At 47.6% G+C, this 18,487-nt stretch overlaps 1 protein-coding gene across 1 annotated transcript in view; it reads left to right on the forward strand.

Moving 5' to 3' along the window:
- Window positions 1-18,487, forward strand: part of STEEP1 (STING1 ER exit protein 1) — a 186,705-nt gene that overhangs the window by 113,417 nt on the left and 54,801 nt on the right. The window contains exon 5 of the mRNA XM_069612525.1: window positions 1,115-1,204. Coding sequence (XP_069468626.1) covers window positions 1,115-1,204 — 90 coding nt within the window. The remainder of the gene's footprint in view (window positions 1-1,114; window positions 1,205-18,487) is intronic.

Consider the following 18,487-nt stretch of genomic DNA (forward strand, 5'->3'; position numbering starts at 1 on the left):
TCAAAGGGGAGAGTGAAACCCATACAGAGAATAATTATAATTTCTACCAAGAGATTCTGAAGATTGTGAAAACTATACCATTGTCGATTTCAAGAAGCAAGTCTACTCCAAGATGGGCCAGGCTAAAGCCCACACTGAGGCTATTGAGGCCTCCCCTTTTCCCTTTTTGTTAGGTGTTTTCTAAAGTGGTTGGGCCTGTTAGTGGTCGGCATTCGAACAGAAAACGTTTACTTTGGACTTGATGTGCACCCTTAGTTTTGGCTTTGCTAGGTAGGGAGCTTCCCCCATTAAGATTGGGCTAGTTAGGCATTTTGCTTTTATTATTCATAAATATCTTTAACTATGACCCAACGTAGTCGGGGTCCTTCTTCTGGTTCACAGCATAGTCCAACGTAATCTATGTTGAACATAGAAACCTGCAAGCAGCAATTGTCATCCTGGCTGATGCTGAACTTATTTTGGTGTTCTCTTGGAATGGTAAAACCCTACATGTTTCGGTGTTGGGACGCTGTGATACAGGTGGACACAAGTTCAGTCCAGATTCGCTTCTGAAAATGGTTGTAACCGTAGTGCTTTCCTTCTGCTTTGAGGCTATGTACAAAGATTGCTATTTGCTAAATGATTATAAACCCAGATATTGTTCCTATTTTACAGTGTACCCTTGCTGTAAGCATGTTCTAGGCATCCATGTAGTGTTGGGAGTAAGAAACCAGAGTTGCCGTTTACACCCAACACCCTCACTTGACGAATTGGAGCATTGCTTGAAGTTAAAAAAAAAGGTTTTTTTTTATTTGTTAGATTAATTTAGCCGTGTGTTTTACAAAACAAAAATCAAAACGTCATCTGGATCATCCTGGGCTCCAACTTCAGTCTGGATTTTTACTTTGAACATTTCTAAAATTAAATGATTACCAGTGTTCCTCAACGTGTCTTTGTAGCTGTGACTCTGCCACCCCAGCCTTGTTGCTACACTAATTCTTGGGTTAACATTTTACCCGAAACTGGAGGAATTCTGCTCACATAATAGACTTCAGGCAGCACTTTGGCATGAAGGTCTGTGTGATTTGTAGCATGGCTGCTCTTAACGTTTCCTAACATTGTTTTTTTCTACTAGGTTATGATGACCAAACGGACCAAAGACATGGGCAAGTTCAGCTCTGTCACTGTCTCTACCATCGACGAGGAAGAGGAGGAAATTGAAGCTGTAAGTTGACTTTTTTTTTTTTTCTTGCCTTCTCCAGTTAGCCATTTGAAAGTCACTAAATATTGCCCGGTTTTATTTTCCCCCTTTACACAAACACAACCCTTTATCCGGTACTTTTTCCTTTTACAACAGCCAGTCCCACTCCAGAGTTTCATCAACAATTTTGGAAGAATTGCTCAATCATATTCCTTGTGCGCAGGGACCTCAATTACTCCTTACTCTTTTCTGTTTTGTTTTACATACATGCCACCTTTTGAACTTCTGACAGTCTGTCTCTGCTGCTTTCAACTGTTCATGTGCTTTGATCAGCCCGCTGGTTAACTTTTTTGGACTGTCTCGGTTCAATCCATTAAGCTCTCTGACAAAGCAAGCCATGAATCCAGTTTGTGCTGTAGGGATGGAGACAGCTGTGGAACATGGTTATGTGGCTGCCATCCTGCTTTATAGAGTAGACTACAGACACTGATGTGCACATAAAATATTTTCATTGCTGAACTTTTTTTGTTTGGTTTTACGTTGTTTTTGAAAAATGGTGGCCATTAACATTTCGTTTTATAATGGTCCCTGAAAATAAAATTAATATTAGCGTCCAGCTATCTGGCACAACTAGCCTTACCTCCAATGACTAAGTTTTGCTTACCTTGTTTGGAAATGTACACAGTGCTGCGTGTGGGTGTCTTTCTGCTTTTTAATCATACCACCCTCAGCAGTTCTAAACATCCACAGCCATCTGTTTGCTATGTAGCAGTGTTGGGCAATCTATTTTACTTCAATTGTTCTACACACTCAACATCTTGGAAATCTAATGTACTCCTTCGAAACGTTTGCCTGAGACCAACAACATTTTGTCTGAAAATTTCAAAATTGGTGGCAGTGATCCAAGAGACTCCGCTCCTAGTTTCTCCTTAATAGTCTTACCACCCTTTGACAGACCCCCTATAGAAAGCTCACTTTATAGTACAAAGAACAACCAATCATTACCATTGTAGATTTTGTTTTGATATGAAAGGTGTTTTAAATGATGTAAGATTTAGCACTTTATTTCAGAATATATTGCTACATGACGTGTACATCTGCTCACTGCTAATCACCATTTTTAATACCTTTATTATCTAATCCACTATCTGTGATGGCCTCAAAAGCAGTGTTTTATAAAATTATAATTGCCTGTTCTTTTGAAGTTGCTGCTACACTGTGTTCTTTTATTGTATCGTAGTCATTTATATAACAAGTTGTCGTAGGTTACTGCTGTATACTAATGGCAGAGGTGTTGAGGTACATCAGGGGTTTCGGTGCGTGAGACTATGTGAGCAGCTTAACCGAATTTGACATAACCGTAGCTGCATTCTAGAGTGCATGGATGGGGAGCCGTGTCTGCGACATGTGTCCACAGACGTGGTGCGTTTATACATCCCTTAAGCTCAGAGTTTATCTTCAATGGGCGATTTGCTGGTGGTTCTTGTACATCTTCTGGTGGGGTTAGCATACTACCATTGGGAAGGACCTGGCTAATGGCATTCTTTGAGTGCGATAGACAAATTAAATAGACATTGCCAACTATGCAGTAAGACCAATAGTATCATTTCCCGTTCCCAAAGGGAAAACCATCTAAGTGCGTCGTGTTTTATGCCTCACTGGAGCCTTTTAGTGCATTACCATTTCAATCCTCAATAGCCATCTAAGTGTGTACCGGGTCCTATACCCCAGTTGAACTGTCGTACTTTCTCTGCACCTCCAGAGAAAACCTATTGGTTAAGCGTTCCGAGTGCTCGGGTAAGCCCCTTGATTATGTGCCGGGTCAATCCAACCGAGTGCCTTACATGTCCTGTCCCCATATCAAACTAGGCGCACAGTTGCTGCCTCTAGTCGTCTGTCTAATCAAGCATTCTGTCTTGACACTTTTTAATGGCAAAATTCAAGGTACAATCAGATGTTGGGTGGTTTTCGATAACCAGAGTGCATCATTTAGAGAGTTGGAGGACCGGAGGTAGCTGTTTGGGGTGGATTGATGTTTCATTGTCTGTGGGAGTGCAAAGGGGCGAGTTTATCACAGTGTGCCGCTGCGAACGCTGCTGGAACCCGATGTAGTGTCAAATTGGTGGTGTATTTCTTGGGTCTGAGCCAGTACTTATGTGCGAGGAGCAATTAAAGTATAGTGTGGAGGAGGGATACAAGAAGAGGAAGGAAAAAGCCAGGTTTTGAGGGCCTTTCTGAATGCGACGTGGTTGCAAATGTGGACGGGGAGAGATGATGGTATCCAGATTTTGGTTTGCGAGTAGCTTCAGGGAGGGGCAAAAAGGGGGTGGGGAGAGTGTGGTAGGTCAGAAAGAGGATTCGGTCAACTGGACAGGTTTCAAAGTTCACCTCACCCTATTGCTACAGTGGAGGTACCCTGTTCTAAGAAGATAAAAAGGTTCCCTTTAGAATGTCATACATAACTCATGTTTGTCCTCGGTCCAAACCTTGTCCTCGGTCCAAACTTGAGCTATCATTCCAACTGGCCCCCTACCACTAACAAACACAAACGTAGCCCATAGACCTTTTTTTTTTACACTCCCACTTGCTTGGCTTATGCTGACTGGTGCACGGCCCCCGGCCAACCTAGTTTCTGGAAATATCCCTCTTGACCTCTTAGGGTTTCTCGTGCAGTGCATGCAAACAAGTCTTTTGGATTCCAACAACAATACAACGGGCGCGCTCCTTGTTAGGGAGAATTCTCTGTTAAGGCTAATTTCCCAAACCAAGTGAGTCCCCCAGCAGCTTTGCTGGATTTTTGGGGTTTATTTTTTTCTCTCCTGCTAAGAGCGAGGCTCTTGTACTCCCACTCTTAGACATGATTTGAGATGTTCCTTTGACTTTGAATGTGTTTTATGGGCTATGGGGTCCTTTACCCCATAGGGCTTCATGTGTTTTTGGTATGTGGGTTACACAGCACCCTCAGTGCAGTAACCCAGGAGTGTCATAGTGACCCCCAAACATAGACTCCATACCCTGGGACTGACTACTGTCTCCCAGGGCATGTAAAGTCACCATTGTCTTTACTAGTCCCAAATTATGAACAGAAACCAATACAAACCATCACATTGTGGACGTACTGGTCGGGGCAATTCTATTGCCCCGGGGACTGTTCGAGGGGGCACGTCTCCGTCCCCCCTGATCGAGTTTTGGCTGGTGGCAGTGGATACTACTTTTTATATTCGACCGCGAATATTGTCATATGGGATTTTCCAATTGTTCGAGGCTACCACTTTTAATATAGCCTCGAACATACCGCAGGTTTATTAAATTAATATAAAATCACTGGTTGGTATTTTTTGCTGAACCTCGGTTCCAAAATGGCGTTTGTGTTCGCTTCTGTGACTCCAACCCAAGTCGGGCCCTTTGTTCCACTTTTTGGAGGGCTTCTCCACAGAAGCCTCCAAAAGTGGTGCCACTCTGTCTGGGTACCACAGGGGGTGTAGGAGGGGGTTTAGGCACCCTGGACTGAGTTGCCTTGGCAACTCAAGTCGCACTCTTGTGTGATTGGCCCAAGTGGTGAGCCGCCCTGCTCACCACTTAGCATGTTTGATTGACAGCTAGGGTGAATGAATGGGGGTTTGCTGCATAAAAGCAGGGCTTTGGGGACTGGAACTTCAGAAGTCGCCACAGGACCTAAAGAATCCGAAGAGGGAGAAGCTGAGCCGACCTGCAACGACGACTCCACCGGTGGAGCCCTGCTGGACCATCTCACCCCTTTTGCCGACAACAGAGGAGATCTCCAGCCCGGAGAGTTTTCTTCCTTTGACTGGTGGGGATAACCAGTTTGCCCGTCCTTTTCGCCTTCCCGGATCATCTCGTGGCTGCCTTGCCTGTGCCAAGCACCCCGGCAACCGGGATACCACGGTTTTTCCACTACCGCGAATAAAAGGGTCATACCTTTTAACCAGAGAACTCTGCGGCTGGTTTCTTCCCTGGCAGTGCAACGACCTTCAGCTTTCCTCCACGTCGAGACCTTCTCTTCCTCTGGACGACGCCGTGACTTGCACCTGCTGCCAGGAACAACTTCCCCCGCTGGAGGATCCTCTCCACTTTGAAGGTACTGTGTCCGCCTGGCCTCCCTCACAACGGTCTGTGTGGGGTGACTCTTAAAGCCTCCACTTACCACTTGGCTTGGCCCTAGGCTGGCTAACTGAACTTTTCTGAGCTGACTTAATTCTTTTCTGAACTCCCTGCAAGACTTTTCAAGACTTTTAATCTGTGATCTTGGGCGCATTGGTGCTGTGTTCTCTCTAAGAGGGAGCCTGGCCTCTGAACTTTTTGCTCACAAGTAGACTTGACTATCCTGCCTTGCTGGGTGCTTCTAAAGTATTGTGTTGTGTGCTTTTTCTAATTTCTGCCTTTTCCCTCCCTTTTTCTTAACTTATTGGAGTGCCATCTTTAGTTGAGCGCTCACCTCTGTCTGGAAATAAGCGGTGTTAACTAAGACTTGTCTAATAAGGAATAAGGGATGTACATCTAATAATAGTGACTGTGTGTTGAATTTACTTCTTTTTGTGCTAGAGTAATTTACAAGTGTCTTTAAATAATAAATGTATACTTTTACACCAAAGCTCTGGTCAGTGTTTGCTTGTACTACTGTGTCTCTGTACCTATTGTGTATACTCTGCATACTGCCTAACTCATCTTGAGAGAAGTCTGACTGCTCAGCTACCAGGTAAATCTGGGTGGTACAGACTGCTACCAATTGGGTTTACTGCCAACCACCTGTAGTCCTTTTGCAGTGGTTCCTAAGGGAACTGCACAGGTTTCTGCCTAACACTCCTGTGGCCCTAAACCAAGTTTTAGTTCTGATCTTTTCGCGCATTTCAAGCAAACAAGAAGGCTCTTAGATGCGCGGATCTATGCCAATAGTAAGTTCTGTTGTGGTCTCAAAGGGACCTTCTGCTTCTACTTGAGTTTTTGAGAGGTTGCCGTTTTCCAACCCCTGTGAGTGGCTGTTTAGACTGGACTGGGCTCTGGGCTCTTAGCCAGCTTTTCCCTCCTGGTATGTCTCGAGTCTTTGAACCCTCCTGGTATTTCTCTTTAATCTCCTGTTTCTGTGAACCCTGTGCAGGTAGGTCTTTCAAGTTCTCCCTCTTTGTGTATTGGTTTTGTTTTCTGGCTTCTCATAACCCCTCACGGGTTGAGATTTTTAACGTCACCACTTTTGGGTATTTTGCTTGCTTTCTGGTTTCTAATGACACCTAGCGGGTTATGGCTCTCAAGTTCACCCCCTTTGGGCATTTCTCATAGTATCTGGTGGTTATTAGGCCCATCAGCTCTTTTTGGCCCTTGGTTTGCTTTTCCGCATTCTGGATCCGAGTGTTGTGGAGCTCAACCAACCTCCTCCCTCCTTGCCGAAAACCACATACAAGCTTTTTCGAGGTGTGCCTCTTTGTGGGGTTGGTAGGGTGGGCGGACGGCCGCTTCTTCTACAGTGGAACCGGACTATACAGATCTTCGGTTCGCTGGTGCTTCCTCCGGGTGCCGCAGTTAAGGCATGCAGATCTTCCAGCTTGGTCGTCTCTCTGACTTCGTCCTTCTCAAGACCTTGGAGTATTGAGCTCCCACCATTCCTGGGCTCGAAAGTGTTCCTTGGGCTCTCTATATGCGCTGTGGTCCTACTACAGCAGTAGCTTCCACTCTGTGCAGTTGGTCTCCATTTGGTCTGCTCCCAGTGGTTAATTCTGTATTGGCACCTCTCCTCCAGGTAAGGGTATTGTCCTTTGCATGTCTCTTCCTGCAACAGGAGACCTACTTCCATTGGTCCTACGAAGCTGGCTTCAAGGAAAGGGTCAGTTGCTAAAACAAGCAGGGTTAAAGGTCCCTTTTCTTTAACATTACCAGTCTCCTTGCATGCAATAACCCTTAAGGCTCATCTCCCTTGTCTCAAAGGGGGTTGCTTCCCTTTGGAGGAAGGGACTAATTCCCTGGATTGGTCATAGGAGTCAAATGCACATTAGAGTTGTGTGATCATATTTAGGTTACTTTTTAAAGAATGTATTGTGACCTTTAGCTTTTTCTAGGCCGGGCATCTTCAACCTTTTGCTTTCGAGAGGTTTTTGTCATCAACTTCTATCAGTCTTGCAGAGCATAGTCGATGGTGAGGTTCATGGGAGCCGTAGTTCAACACATATGTTGAGCTGCATGTTGCTAGATCCCCCTGCTTTAGGCCATCTTAACCCTTTGATTGTATTAAAGTGGCATGGCCATAAACCTCAGTCTGCTTGATGACTGGTTCTGATTTTATTTCCACAAAGTCCTCAACAAATTGTAATGTAGAAAGTAAATCTGCTATTGCTTTCATGTTTTAGACTTAGCATTATAGAGTTAAGATCTTTAATTAGAAATGTGCAACAATGGCCTGATTTGGGGAGCAGCCAGGAGAGGGCAAGCACTCTGAAGAAGTATAACGATAGTAAAACGCGCAAAATTAACATCCCGAAGGAAAAGCCAAATGGAAAACAAACGGGTCTTGCAGTGAGCCTGAGAAAGGGACTGCTCCGTTGTGCTCTTTATAGCAGGGGAAGAGCATTCCATCTACGTGTACCATCATCCTTGTTTGTTCAAATTTGATAAAAATATACCAAACTATATTTCTGATGTTTGTTAATCTTCTTAGAATCACATGCTTTGTATATAGTCCGACATCCAGTGGTCACCGCAGAGTATTGCATCTTGTCTTTAGAGTCAAAAGGGGACGTCGGCTTAGGCGTGTCTGTAACACTATCCCTATAGTGACGTGTAGTGGACCCAAAATCCCTCATGCGTCGAGGCCCCTCAGATTGTTTATTTCCACCCAGAATACTGGCCGCCTTAAGCGGAGCTCGTGAAGAGACATTGCCATTGTCCCCTCGACCCTTGGTCGATTTGTATAATTGTTGTTAATTATGATCACCTCCAGCCCTCTTTCGACGGCCGTTCCACATCTCCGCCGAGACCAGACCTTCGACGGACGGTCATCTTATCGGCGCTGCCGACCACGTGGACCGGCCTTCACCGGCCTACACAGTAGGGAGAGTGGGTTGCCCCATCTGTAAAGGCAAATTCCCGTGAAAGGACAAGCACAGGCAGTGTAACCGCTGCTTGCACCTCGAGCACGACGAAGCTGGTTGCGCGGCCTGCTTGCTCCTTCGTCCTAAAACTGTGAAGGAACGCAGGGGCAAAAGGTCGGCAGCCTACGGGATGTCGAAGGCTGATTCCTCGTCCGACGCGGCGGCCGCGGAATGTGACGAGGGTGATAGTGATGACTAGACCTCCGTAACGGAGGTTGTTGACCTCTCGACGGAGCGCTCTTGCTCCGTGGCGTCTGTCCCTTCCCCGACAGGCGCGGCTCTGGCCCTGCTTTGGGGGATGTACACCCCAGCGACGCTGACGGACAGTTACACGTCACAAAGCACACAACCCCCGGCCATTCCTCAACTAAGTCCAAGAAGGCCTCTGCGCCAACGGGTACGCCGACACAGCCGGGGGTCCCCGCAGCCGCATCCGCGCCTAGCGACCTGGCCGTTGAATGCAAAGGGCGCTACCCCTAAAGTATCATCCGTCAAGGCGCATCGCAAGAAGGCGTCCGTCGACGGCTGGGTTCCGGCTCCATCGAAAACCGCTCCGCACGATCAGCTCCCGTCTGCGAAGATGGTCGCCGAGAGCATCGCAAGGATCGTCTCCGATGCTCAGAAACAGCTGGCGAAAGATTTGCCAAGGCCTGCTGGGGGAAAAAAAGTCAAGGAGATGCCGAGACCTAGCAAAGGTGCGACGGGAGCGCCAGAACCCTCCCCTAGGTCAAAGGAGAGACTCGGAGGCACTACTCTACCGTCTGGCCCACGGGACGGCTTCTCGGAGGGCGACAAGGGGATTTACTCCACTTTGTGGGAGAAATCTAGACGCCTGGAGGTGGAGGAACAAGCCTTTCCGCCCCTAGACCGTTCTGGGCCTTTTCATTGGACCAGGGAAAGATTTGAGACCTGTATGAACAGGTTGGATAGGTTTGTTTCCCTTTCTCAGCAGACTACACCTAAAAGCCCAAGGGATGAAAGTCCTCAGGACCCTCACGCCAAGGTTCCAAGACTTTTTGACCCCCCCCCCCCCAGGAAGAGGAACTGTACACACATGACCTCACTGAAGATGACCTTCATGTCGACACTCAGGACGATGATGAATTCATGGATCCTGAGGACCTGCAAGATCCTGTAGGGGGCTTTGGGGCAGACTCCGGCATGTGTGACCCACACATGGCAGTCCCCTGGGGCGTCACCTAATCCTGATGCTTTAGATTAGGCCTCTCCACAGACTACTCCTGTTAGGGAGCCTTCGCCTGTGGACCATCAGCCTACGTTTAATGCCATGCTATGCAAAGCAGCAGCACACTTTCAGATTGATGCAGGGGAGAATGTCCCCTAGGTTGATTTTGTGGAGAAAATCATCAAGGAAAAGCCACCGGCTAGCCAGGCCATTCCTCTCCTCGCCTCCATCAAAAGGCGCCTCGCACCCTCTTTGTCTGCACCAACCTTTGTCAGTGGTGTTAACCCACGGATTGAGAAGCTCTTTAGCCCTTCCCCCTCGGATCCTCTATATTAGAGGTCATTCCATCACAGATTCTCTGGTGGTGACCACACCGAGGAAAAGGGCGGGGGTTCCTCTGTCCACCGGCAAAGCACCCCCTGATAGGGAGGGGAAGAGGCTCTATGCACTCGGAAAGAGTGTTACGCCCTCGGCGGCTTTCGCTACGCGTATTGCCAACAATACCACCCTGTTGGCTAGTTAGGCTGATGCTCAGTGGGCCTTGTTGCGAGAAGGCCTACAGGAGGTTCCTGAGCCTCTTCGCACCCGTCTCTTGGCCACGGTTACCGAGGGCACTCAAGTGAACCAGAGCATCAATAAAAATACTTTTGATGCTGCGGAAATGGCTGGCCATTCCTTAGTCCAGGACGTACTCCTCAAAAGGCATGCATGGTTTAGGAATTCAGGCGTCCCTCATTAACAAGCCCCTGGAGGATTCCAACTTGTTTGGAAAGATGGTTGATGAAGCTCTGGAAACAGCGAAAAAGGAGCATGACACCTTGAAAACCCTTGACCAGATCACAAAACCCCCCAACAAGCGCGGATCTGGCAATAGGCGCCTTTTTCGTGGACAATGTTTTCCTCAGCAGCCGTATGCCTCGGGCAGCAACTGGTCCTCCCCTCAAGGAACCAGTGGTTACAACACGCTGTATCCCCTGAGTGGCCACCGTCGTGGCAAAGGAAGGGGCCGGGGCCCTACTCCTAGAGGCTCCCCGGCCGTCGTCGCTAAATGTCCCGAACATTCGGGTCCCGTCCCATGCCTCCCCGGTCGGGGGTCGGATAACATCTTTTCTCCAGGCATGGGAGGGGATTACCACAGACCGTTGGGTACTGTCAACAATAGCCCACGGTTACTGCATCGAGTTCAGCTGGTCCCTGACATTCAGACCTCCAAAGGGAAGACGTCTCAGATCATCTTCTCATCCTTCAGGAAGTAGAATCGCTGCTGGAAAAAGGAGCCATAGAGGTTGTGCCTCTGTCACAGTTAAAGGAGGGTATTTATTCAGTGTACTTCCTTGAGCCCAAAAAGGATCTAACCATGCGCCCTGTTTTAGATCTGTGCCCAGCGGACAAATTTGTAAAACCTCAAAAACTTTGTATGGTGACGTTGCAGGAAGTAATCCCCCTGCTCACACAGTAGGATTACATGGCAACACTGGACATGAAAGATCCATACTTTCATATTTTAATGTTGCCAGCGCACAGAAAATACCTGAGGTTCATGATGGAAGGCAAACACTATCAGTTCAAAGTACTACCCTTCGGCATAGCCTCAGCGCCAAGGGTATTCACGAAGGTACTGGCAGTGGCAGCAGCACATCTGCACAGGATGTCCATTCCGGTTTATCCTTACCTCGACGACTGGCTCATAACAGGGGATTCTTACGAAACATGCTTCTCAAATACCCAAAAGACTATAGACCTTGTTCCACCTGGGCTTCTCCATCAACGAGAAAAATTCCAGTCTAGTCCCCAGCCAGGTCAAGCAATTCCTAGGGACTCTAATTCGAACAAGGGACGGCCTCGTGTTCCCCTCCAACAAGAGGGTTCAAAACATGCTGTTTCAGATCCCTCAATATGTAGCCGGTCGAGAGGTGACGGTACTCAAGGCCATGCGGTTGCTAGGTATGATGGCGTCATGTATTTACTTGGTTCCTCATGCACGCCTGCGCATGGGCCCAAGGCAAGAGTGGCTCAACAGCCAGTGGTGTCAGGCCAGCGGACAATGGGACGATCTAGTGGTTGTCTCGCAAGCCCTGGTTCTCTCGCTGCAGTGATGGTCAAGGGAGAACCTCGTGAAGGGGAAATCCTTCACCACCCTCGCAGTGGATGCCACTCTAACCACATACTCATCCCTCACAGGATGGGGGGCTCACCTGTCCCTTCAGACTGCGCATGGAGTTTCCACTTCAAGTGTGGTGGCCAACCATATAAACCTGCTGGAATTGTTAGCGGTGTTGAAAGCACTAAAGGCCTTCCAAACACATTTACAAGGAAAGACGGTGCTAATCCTCACAGACAGGACCACGGCCATGTACTACCTGAACAAGCAGGGGGGCACTCGCTCTCCAGGACTGTCCAAGCTGTCCCAAAACATCTGGAAGTGGGCTGTCAAACGCATGTTCCTGTTATCACATGTTTCAGGGGAACTCTATCTTCTGGCCGACGGACTCAGCAGAGACTTCCCTCTACCCACAGAGTACGAATGGCAATTACACTGAGACATCGTCTCCAACGTTTTCGCAGAATGGGGTTTCCCAGAGATCGACTTGGTCGCAACTCTGGAGAATGCCCAATGCCAAGATTGCGCCTCCAGGTACCCCCCAGAACTGCTCCAAGGGAAACAGACTCTGGATAACATGGTCAGGGAAATTAGTCTACACGTTTCACCCCCCCCGCAACTCCGCCCCGACTCCCCTTCTCAACAAGATAGTGCACAAGTTGCACCAGGAACCAGTTACAATGATACTGGTGGCCCCCATGTGGGCCCGCCAACTCTGGTTCACTCATCTAATGGAGATGTCTCTATCTCCTCCAATGAAACTTCCATGCCCGTACAACATGTTGTCGCAGGACAGGGGCCTGACGCTGCGCCCATGCCCGCAGACCCTGAACTTGGCGGCCTGGCTCCTGAGGTCATAGAATTTGGACATCTGCAGCTCCCTCAGAGATGCATGGACATTCTCAGGGAGGCAAGGAAACCGAAAACTCGTTACTGCTACTCCAGTAAGTGGAAACGGTTTGTCATCTGGTGCAACTCAAAGCACATCAACCGTGTTGACTGCTCTGCCACACATATTGTTTTATACCCGCCTCACTTACTTGACTCAGGTTTAGTCTTTAATTCCGTTAAAGTTCACCTAGCTGCACTATCCGCCTACACTAGGTCACAACATAAGGTGTCATGGTGGAAGGTTCCAGTTATTAAAGCCTTCATGGAGGGAGTGAAAATAATTCACCCTCTATCTAACCCAACTCCAGGATGGGACCTGAACGTCCTGTTAACCAGACTAATGCCCCCCCTTCAAGCCCATGCATAGAGCGAGCCTTAAGGATCTCACTCTTAAGACTGCTTTCTTAATAGGTATGATCACATCAGGAGAGTGAGTGAACTACAAGCGCTCTCTATCTTAGACCCCTTTGTAACAGTTCACAAAGATAAGGTGGTTCTACGCACACACCCTAGGTTTGCACCTAAATTCATTTCAAAGTTTAATGTCAACGAGTCTATACAACTACCATCTTTCTTTCAGAACCCATCGAACTTGGGAGCGAAGAGCCTGCACACACGCAGGGCGGTGATGTTTTATATGGAAAGAACTCGCCCACTAAGAAAGACAGTTCTTTGTCTCAGTGGCGGCAGGAAGAGGAGATGCAGTTTCAAAATCCACTATCTCTAGATGGATTGTCCAGTGCATCACTCTATGTTACACTCTTGCTAAGAGAAATGCCCTTCAAGTCTAGAGCACATTCTACTCGAGGCACTGGGGCATCCATAGCATTCATTGCAAATGTTCCCCTTGAGTCCATTTGCAAAGCGGCAACCTGGAGTTCTGTACACACCTGTACAAAACACTATTGTCTAGATGCTCATTCTAGATCTGATTCCCAGGTGGGACAAGCAGTACTAAGACATCTTTTCTCTAATGTTCCTTCTCACAACCCACCTCCAACTCCGGGTACTGCTCGCTAGTCTATGCACAGCATGCATTCTAAGCAGATTAACAAACTTCAGAAGACATGCATTACTTTTCTGATGGTTGTATCTGCTTAGATTCACATGTGCCCACCCTTCCTCCCCGCTCGGATGGAAGGAACATAGTTGTCCTATTACTTTTCTTTCTTTTCTGTACTCACTCACGTTAGTCATAAGGCTCCCTCATGGCACAAAAAATACAATCAGAGGGACCTCGACGCGTGAGGGATTTTGGGTACACTACACGTCACTATAGGGATAGTGTTAGAGACACGCCTATGCCGACGTCCCCTTTCGACTCTCGAAAGACAAGGTGCAATACACTGCGGTGAATACTGGATGTCGGACTAAATGCACAGCATGTGAAGCTAAGCAGATACAACCATCAGAAATGCTTTTACGGTAAGTAATGCATGGCATTTTTCTTTAAAACCACTTGTCCATATAAGTACTTAAAATCTCATCACAGAACAACATGTCGTTTAAACTATCTAATAATGTACAATAAACTGATTTGGATTGGACCAGTGTATGAAAGATATCAAAGCAAATTTTTCCTAGGTCATATTGCTCTTTTAAAGGTACCAGTCCTATATTGGATCAAAACAAAATTTAATTGAACTACATTTATAATACCACAAGCTCTGAAGCACGTATGCACGTTAATAACTTGCACACCAACTGGAGATGGTCACTCCATATGATACTTGGGAGGAATTTGATGTACACAAAGATCAATCATGAAGATAAAGCTTCAGTAAATTGCTGAATGTTATTTTTCATTATCTGGCTCTTTAGTACAACGAACAAATCGGAAGGAATTGGAGAAAGTCCTCTTTTTGAGTTTGCCACATGGGCAGGTGTTACTGCTTTCCCACATTGCAGTCAAAGTTGCCAGGTGCAGCTTAAATTGTAGTCCTTTGTTTGTATAGTTCAGTACTGTTGAGATAAAGGTTTTCACCTCAAGATCGCTTGATAATAAGCGAGCCAGTCAGGAATTTATCATATACCACTGGTGCCATTCCCAAAATGCAGTCGCAGACCCATATCAGTCTCTGCAGTCAACGCTACCAGTCACCAGTTTCCAGAGCGTAACAGCCTAAGCTGATTGAAGGCTTTCTACCATCCCCATTGAAAGGGGAAGGTTCTTCACCTCCTTCATGCTCCGGAGCCGTTGCAGAGCCATAGCAGTCTCTGGAGTCTATGGCAGCGATGGCCAGACGCAGAGCCCTGGAGGGTGACGGTGAAGTAAGGAGTATAAGAAGCAAGAGGGCCTGCCTTCCAGGCCTCGCCGGTGAGAGTGTGGACAAGAGCATGAAGTCCCCTGTGCCATCCGGTTCAGACCCCTCACGGGATACGGTCCCACAACAAGACCTACAGTCCGCCAGCAGGAAAAACGGAAAAGACTACTCTGGCAGGCAGTCGCCTCTTCCCCTTCCGCCTAAAGCTACAGCGGAATCTCCAGGGAGAGACCATCTGCCTACGCCAACATTAACCTCAGCCTCAGATACAACTGCAGACCCTACGACAGAAGATGACCATGAACAGATTCAAAATATGGACACTTCCTCCAACATTCCTTCCATCGAGGCGGCAGACATTCAGTCTTTGTGGAAACCACAAGACATCCCCCGCCCACCCGATAACGATGACAGGCGTGCAATGACCACACAACATGAAAAATGGGGCAGTTACCTGTGGAGACGGCATAGAGGAGCAGGCGGCATCATCCGAGCGAGCACCCGCGGTGCCAGCCCTTCAGGCTGTCGACACTGCGGGCTGGGTGCAGAGCGTGGTGGTGACAGTTCACCCCTCTCCAGAGGGAGGGGATCTGGTGTTGCCGCCCTGTGAGATCATGCTCCCGCCGCCAACAGTTGAAGACTCACTGCAGAGAAAGCAGGCACCGCCCCAAGCAACGCCCCCTCCTCGGAGTGACATCGACCTACACCGCCTGCCTAGTGCAATGAAAGGAGGGCCCCTCCCCCAGAACCACACCCAGCTATCTCGCCAACTGGCATCTCAAGAAGGGAGAGAGCCCCCAAAACAAGAGGAAGGACAATTACTTGGACAGCAGCCAGTCACACAACCATTGGGAAACAATCAGAAAATCGCAACACGTAAAACACCAAGTCCCAAAGTACCGTACAAAAGACCAACCAAAAACTTAAGGAAGCTGGCTGCTTCCAACACAGCCGCTTCAATAGTTACGCTTAAAAAGTGCAGCGAGAACCTCGTCCTGATAACACAGACGCAGAGCTGTTGCCGATAGTTGAAGACACCGCATTACATCTTGTGAGCTTAACTATCCCCTCCACAAACACCCTAAACAAGGGAGGATCCCTTAAAAACACGCAAACCCAAGCCCCGAAGACCAACATTCTAAAGGGTCTCCTTGACGAGTCAGCAACAGGAAGGGGCCAAAGCAGTCCAACCATGCCCGCCCATATTGAGGAATCTACAAACTCGGAGACTCCCCAGCATCCCTCCACCTTCCCTGGCGACGCAGGAGACATTGAAGAAGCTGAATTGGAGGTGGATACGACAAAACAAACGGGCCTCCTAAAGGAGACGAGAGACAAAGATCACTGCGATACCGCAGACCGGACGGACCCAGATAAACAGAAAATACCTGCATCTCCTCAGACGAAATTCGGCCGCAGGGCCCACTCCGCACAGCCCATCACCTACGGATATGGGTGATAAGAGAAAAAGTCCAGACCCTGAGATGCCAATAAGAAACATCGATAAAAGATTGAACACACCAATGGTAAATAGACGCCCAAGTGAAATCTCAACCAATTCTAATCAAGTCTCTCCTCAAAAGAAACTAGACCCGATGACAATCCTCAACAGTGACAATTACTCTGGCTCCTTTCGGAAAACTTTACGAATTGCTCAACGATGCATTGAAAGACCAAACTATGTTAATAGCTCACATGTACACCAACTTTAACTACTTAGAGGGATTTGTGACGGCTAAGTCCAGAAATTCAAAGGGCAGTTACTCCCACAACGGGGAAGAAAGACCGTGTCTTTCTAGTTCCAATATTGGGACAAACAAAAGTGCTTCTGAGCAAAAATCAACAAGCACCAAGAGCACTCAGAGGAAAAAAATCATCCTGGACCTGACTTTGGCCCGAATGTGGTGAGCAAAGACAGACTAACGGGGGAGAAACCGACAACCGTGGGCCACAAAACAAAGGTGAGCAGAGACAACCTCGCAACAAAAGCCCTAAGCCGACGTCTACTCCAACAATCTTCACCTTTACTGCAGACCACATCTTCCCCACGTTTGATATTTTCACGCAAAAGGGATCGACTCAGAAAGATCCCAAGAAGCAGATCACACTGAGACAACAGAAATCAACGGCAGACAGCAGGGAGAGCCTCCCAGTGGGGAGAGGCATTAATAAACCAGGAACGAACCCAAAACTCAAGGTCACTGTACCTTACCATACCAGAATTACCCAGGAGAAGATGCCAAATTCTCAAAACTAAGAAGTCCTGGACAACGCATCGATCTAATGAATATGAGTTTATAGACGGTCGAAGATTCGGACTCCGAGCTTGTAGAAATCCAAGATCGGAAAAGGAAAAAAGTAGAAAACAAGAGTCCCAACCGGTAAAAAGATTCTAAGAAGGTAGTTTCATTCAAAGGTACCTCACCTACAGCACAAACCTCTCGATCTCAGAAGGAGGCATTCAGGAATACTCGCAGTTCGACAGGCGATAAACTGATAATCCAGCAAAGCCACAAGCGCAGACATTCCGCGTCCCCGGGAGTTCATTCACCTACGAAGAAACAGAAAAGATTAAGAGGCAACCACAATGTGACTCGAAAAGAAGCGCACGCAAGAGTGCAAGAAGACGCACCTTACTGCAGAGGCTGGAAGGACACACGCTGCCCCCCCCACCAAAACTAAAATTCACTACAAGTTAAGTATTCATGACCCAAAAGAAAACGTTAAGAGTACATCCCCTACGCGAGACCAAATTACCCCTTGACCCAATCCCTAAACCTAAAGAGAGATCCACATGTATATTCAATCTCCAAAGAAGTTGGGAGGAACACAATAACTGGACGTTGAACAATAGGGAAATTGCAAACATCTTTAAGCATGTTAAACTCCAAGACTGTCCATCAACCATTATTGACAGACTGGAACCGAATCCCAACGGAAGAAAGGATCGCTCTTACCTGCACGTTAACTCAATCAAAACCCAAAATTTGCTCCGAGTGCCAAAGATGATCTAAAAAACTTGGGCCTCGACTTAACTTTAGCGATAGAGGAGAAGCATGACATCCTGAAAAAGGAAAAGCGGCCGGCTACTCCCCCGCACCAAGGTTCTACACCGCGAGGCAGAAACCCTAGTAGAGCCCTCGAATTCCCCCCACGAAGATCTTCCCAGCGAGGGACACCGGGAGCATCCTCGAGGGAGAATGAGACTCCAGTTAATAAATATCAAAATGAAGCCCACGAAACTCGGAACATGAAAACGCCCTGGCCTTTGTGGGAACAGGTAAAAGGTTTGAAACGATATCCATCTGACAGACAACAGCCAGACGAGAGAACCCCAGAGGATCCTGGCCACAAAAAGCTAAGAAGCGCAAGGGAAGACACAAGGGCCCCTGAAAGTGAAATAAGGCACAACATCACTGAGTCCAGGCACAGAACCTTAAAAGAAGACAAGTGATTGGTTCAAATGCCAAGTGGACAAGTTAAGAAGCAAATAGCCATCATTAAATGAAAATCATGAGGCTCAGACAATGTTCAGCACGCAGCGACCGACTAACGACACAACATTGTTATTAGGCCCTTGAAACACTAGGGGTTTCTCCTCTGACTACAAAAAACGGATGTAAACCTATCCAACTACGATGTACTCTGTCTCCAAGACGTTTTCTATATAAGGGGGTAAGTGGCCCTCTTTTTTTTGTTGAGGGGGACCCAAGTCATGAGGGGGTATAACAGTTATGAGACAAGGACTAAGGCTACCCCACCTTGCGG

The sequence above is a fragment of the Ambystoma mexicanum genome, chromosome 5p, assembly GCF_040938575.1.
Source record: "Ambystoma mexicanum isolate Mex_15411 chromosome 5p, UKY_AmexF1_1, whole genome shotgun sequence".
Classification (NCBI taxonomy): domain Eukaryota; kingdom Metazoa; phylum Chordata; class Amphibia; order Caudata; family Ambystomatidae; genus Ambystoma; species Ambystoma mexicanum.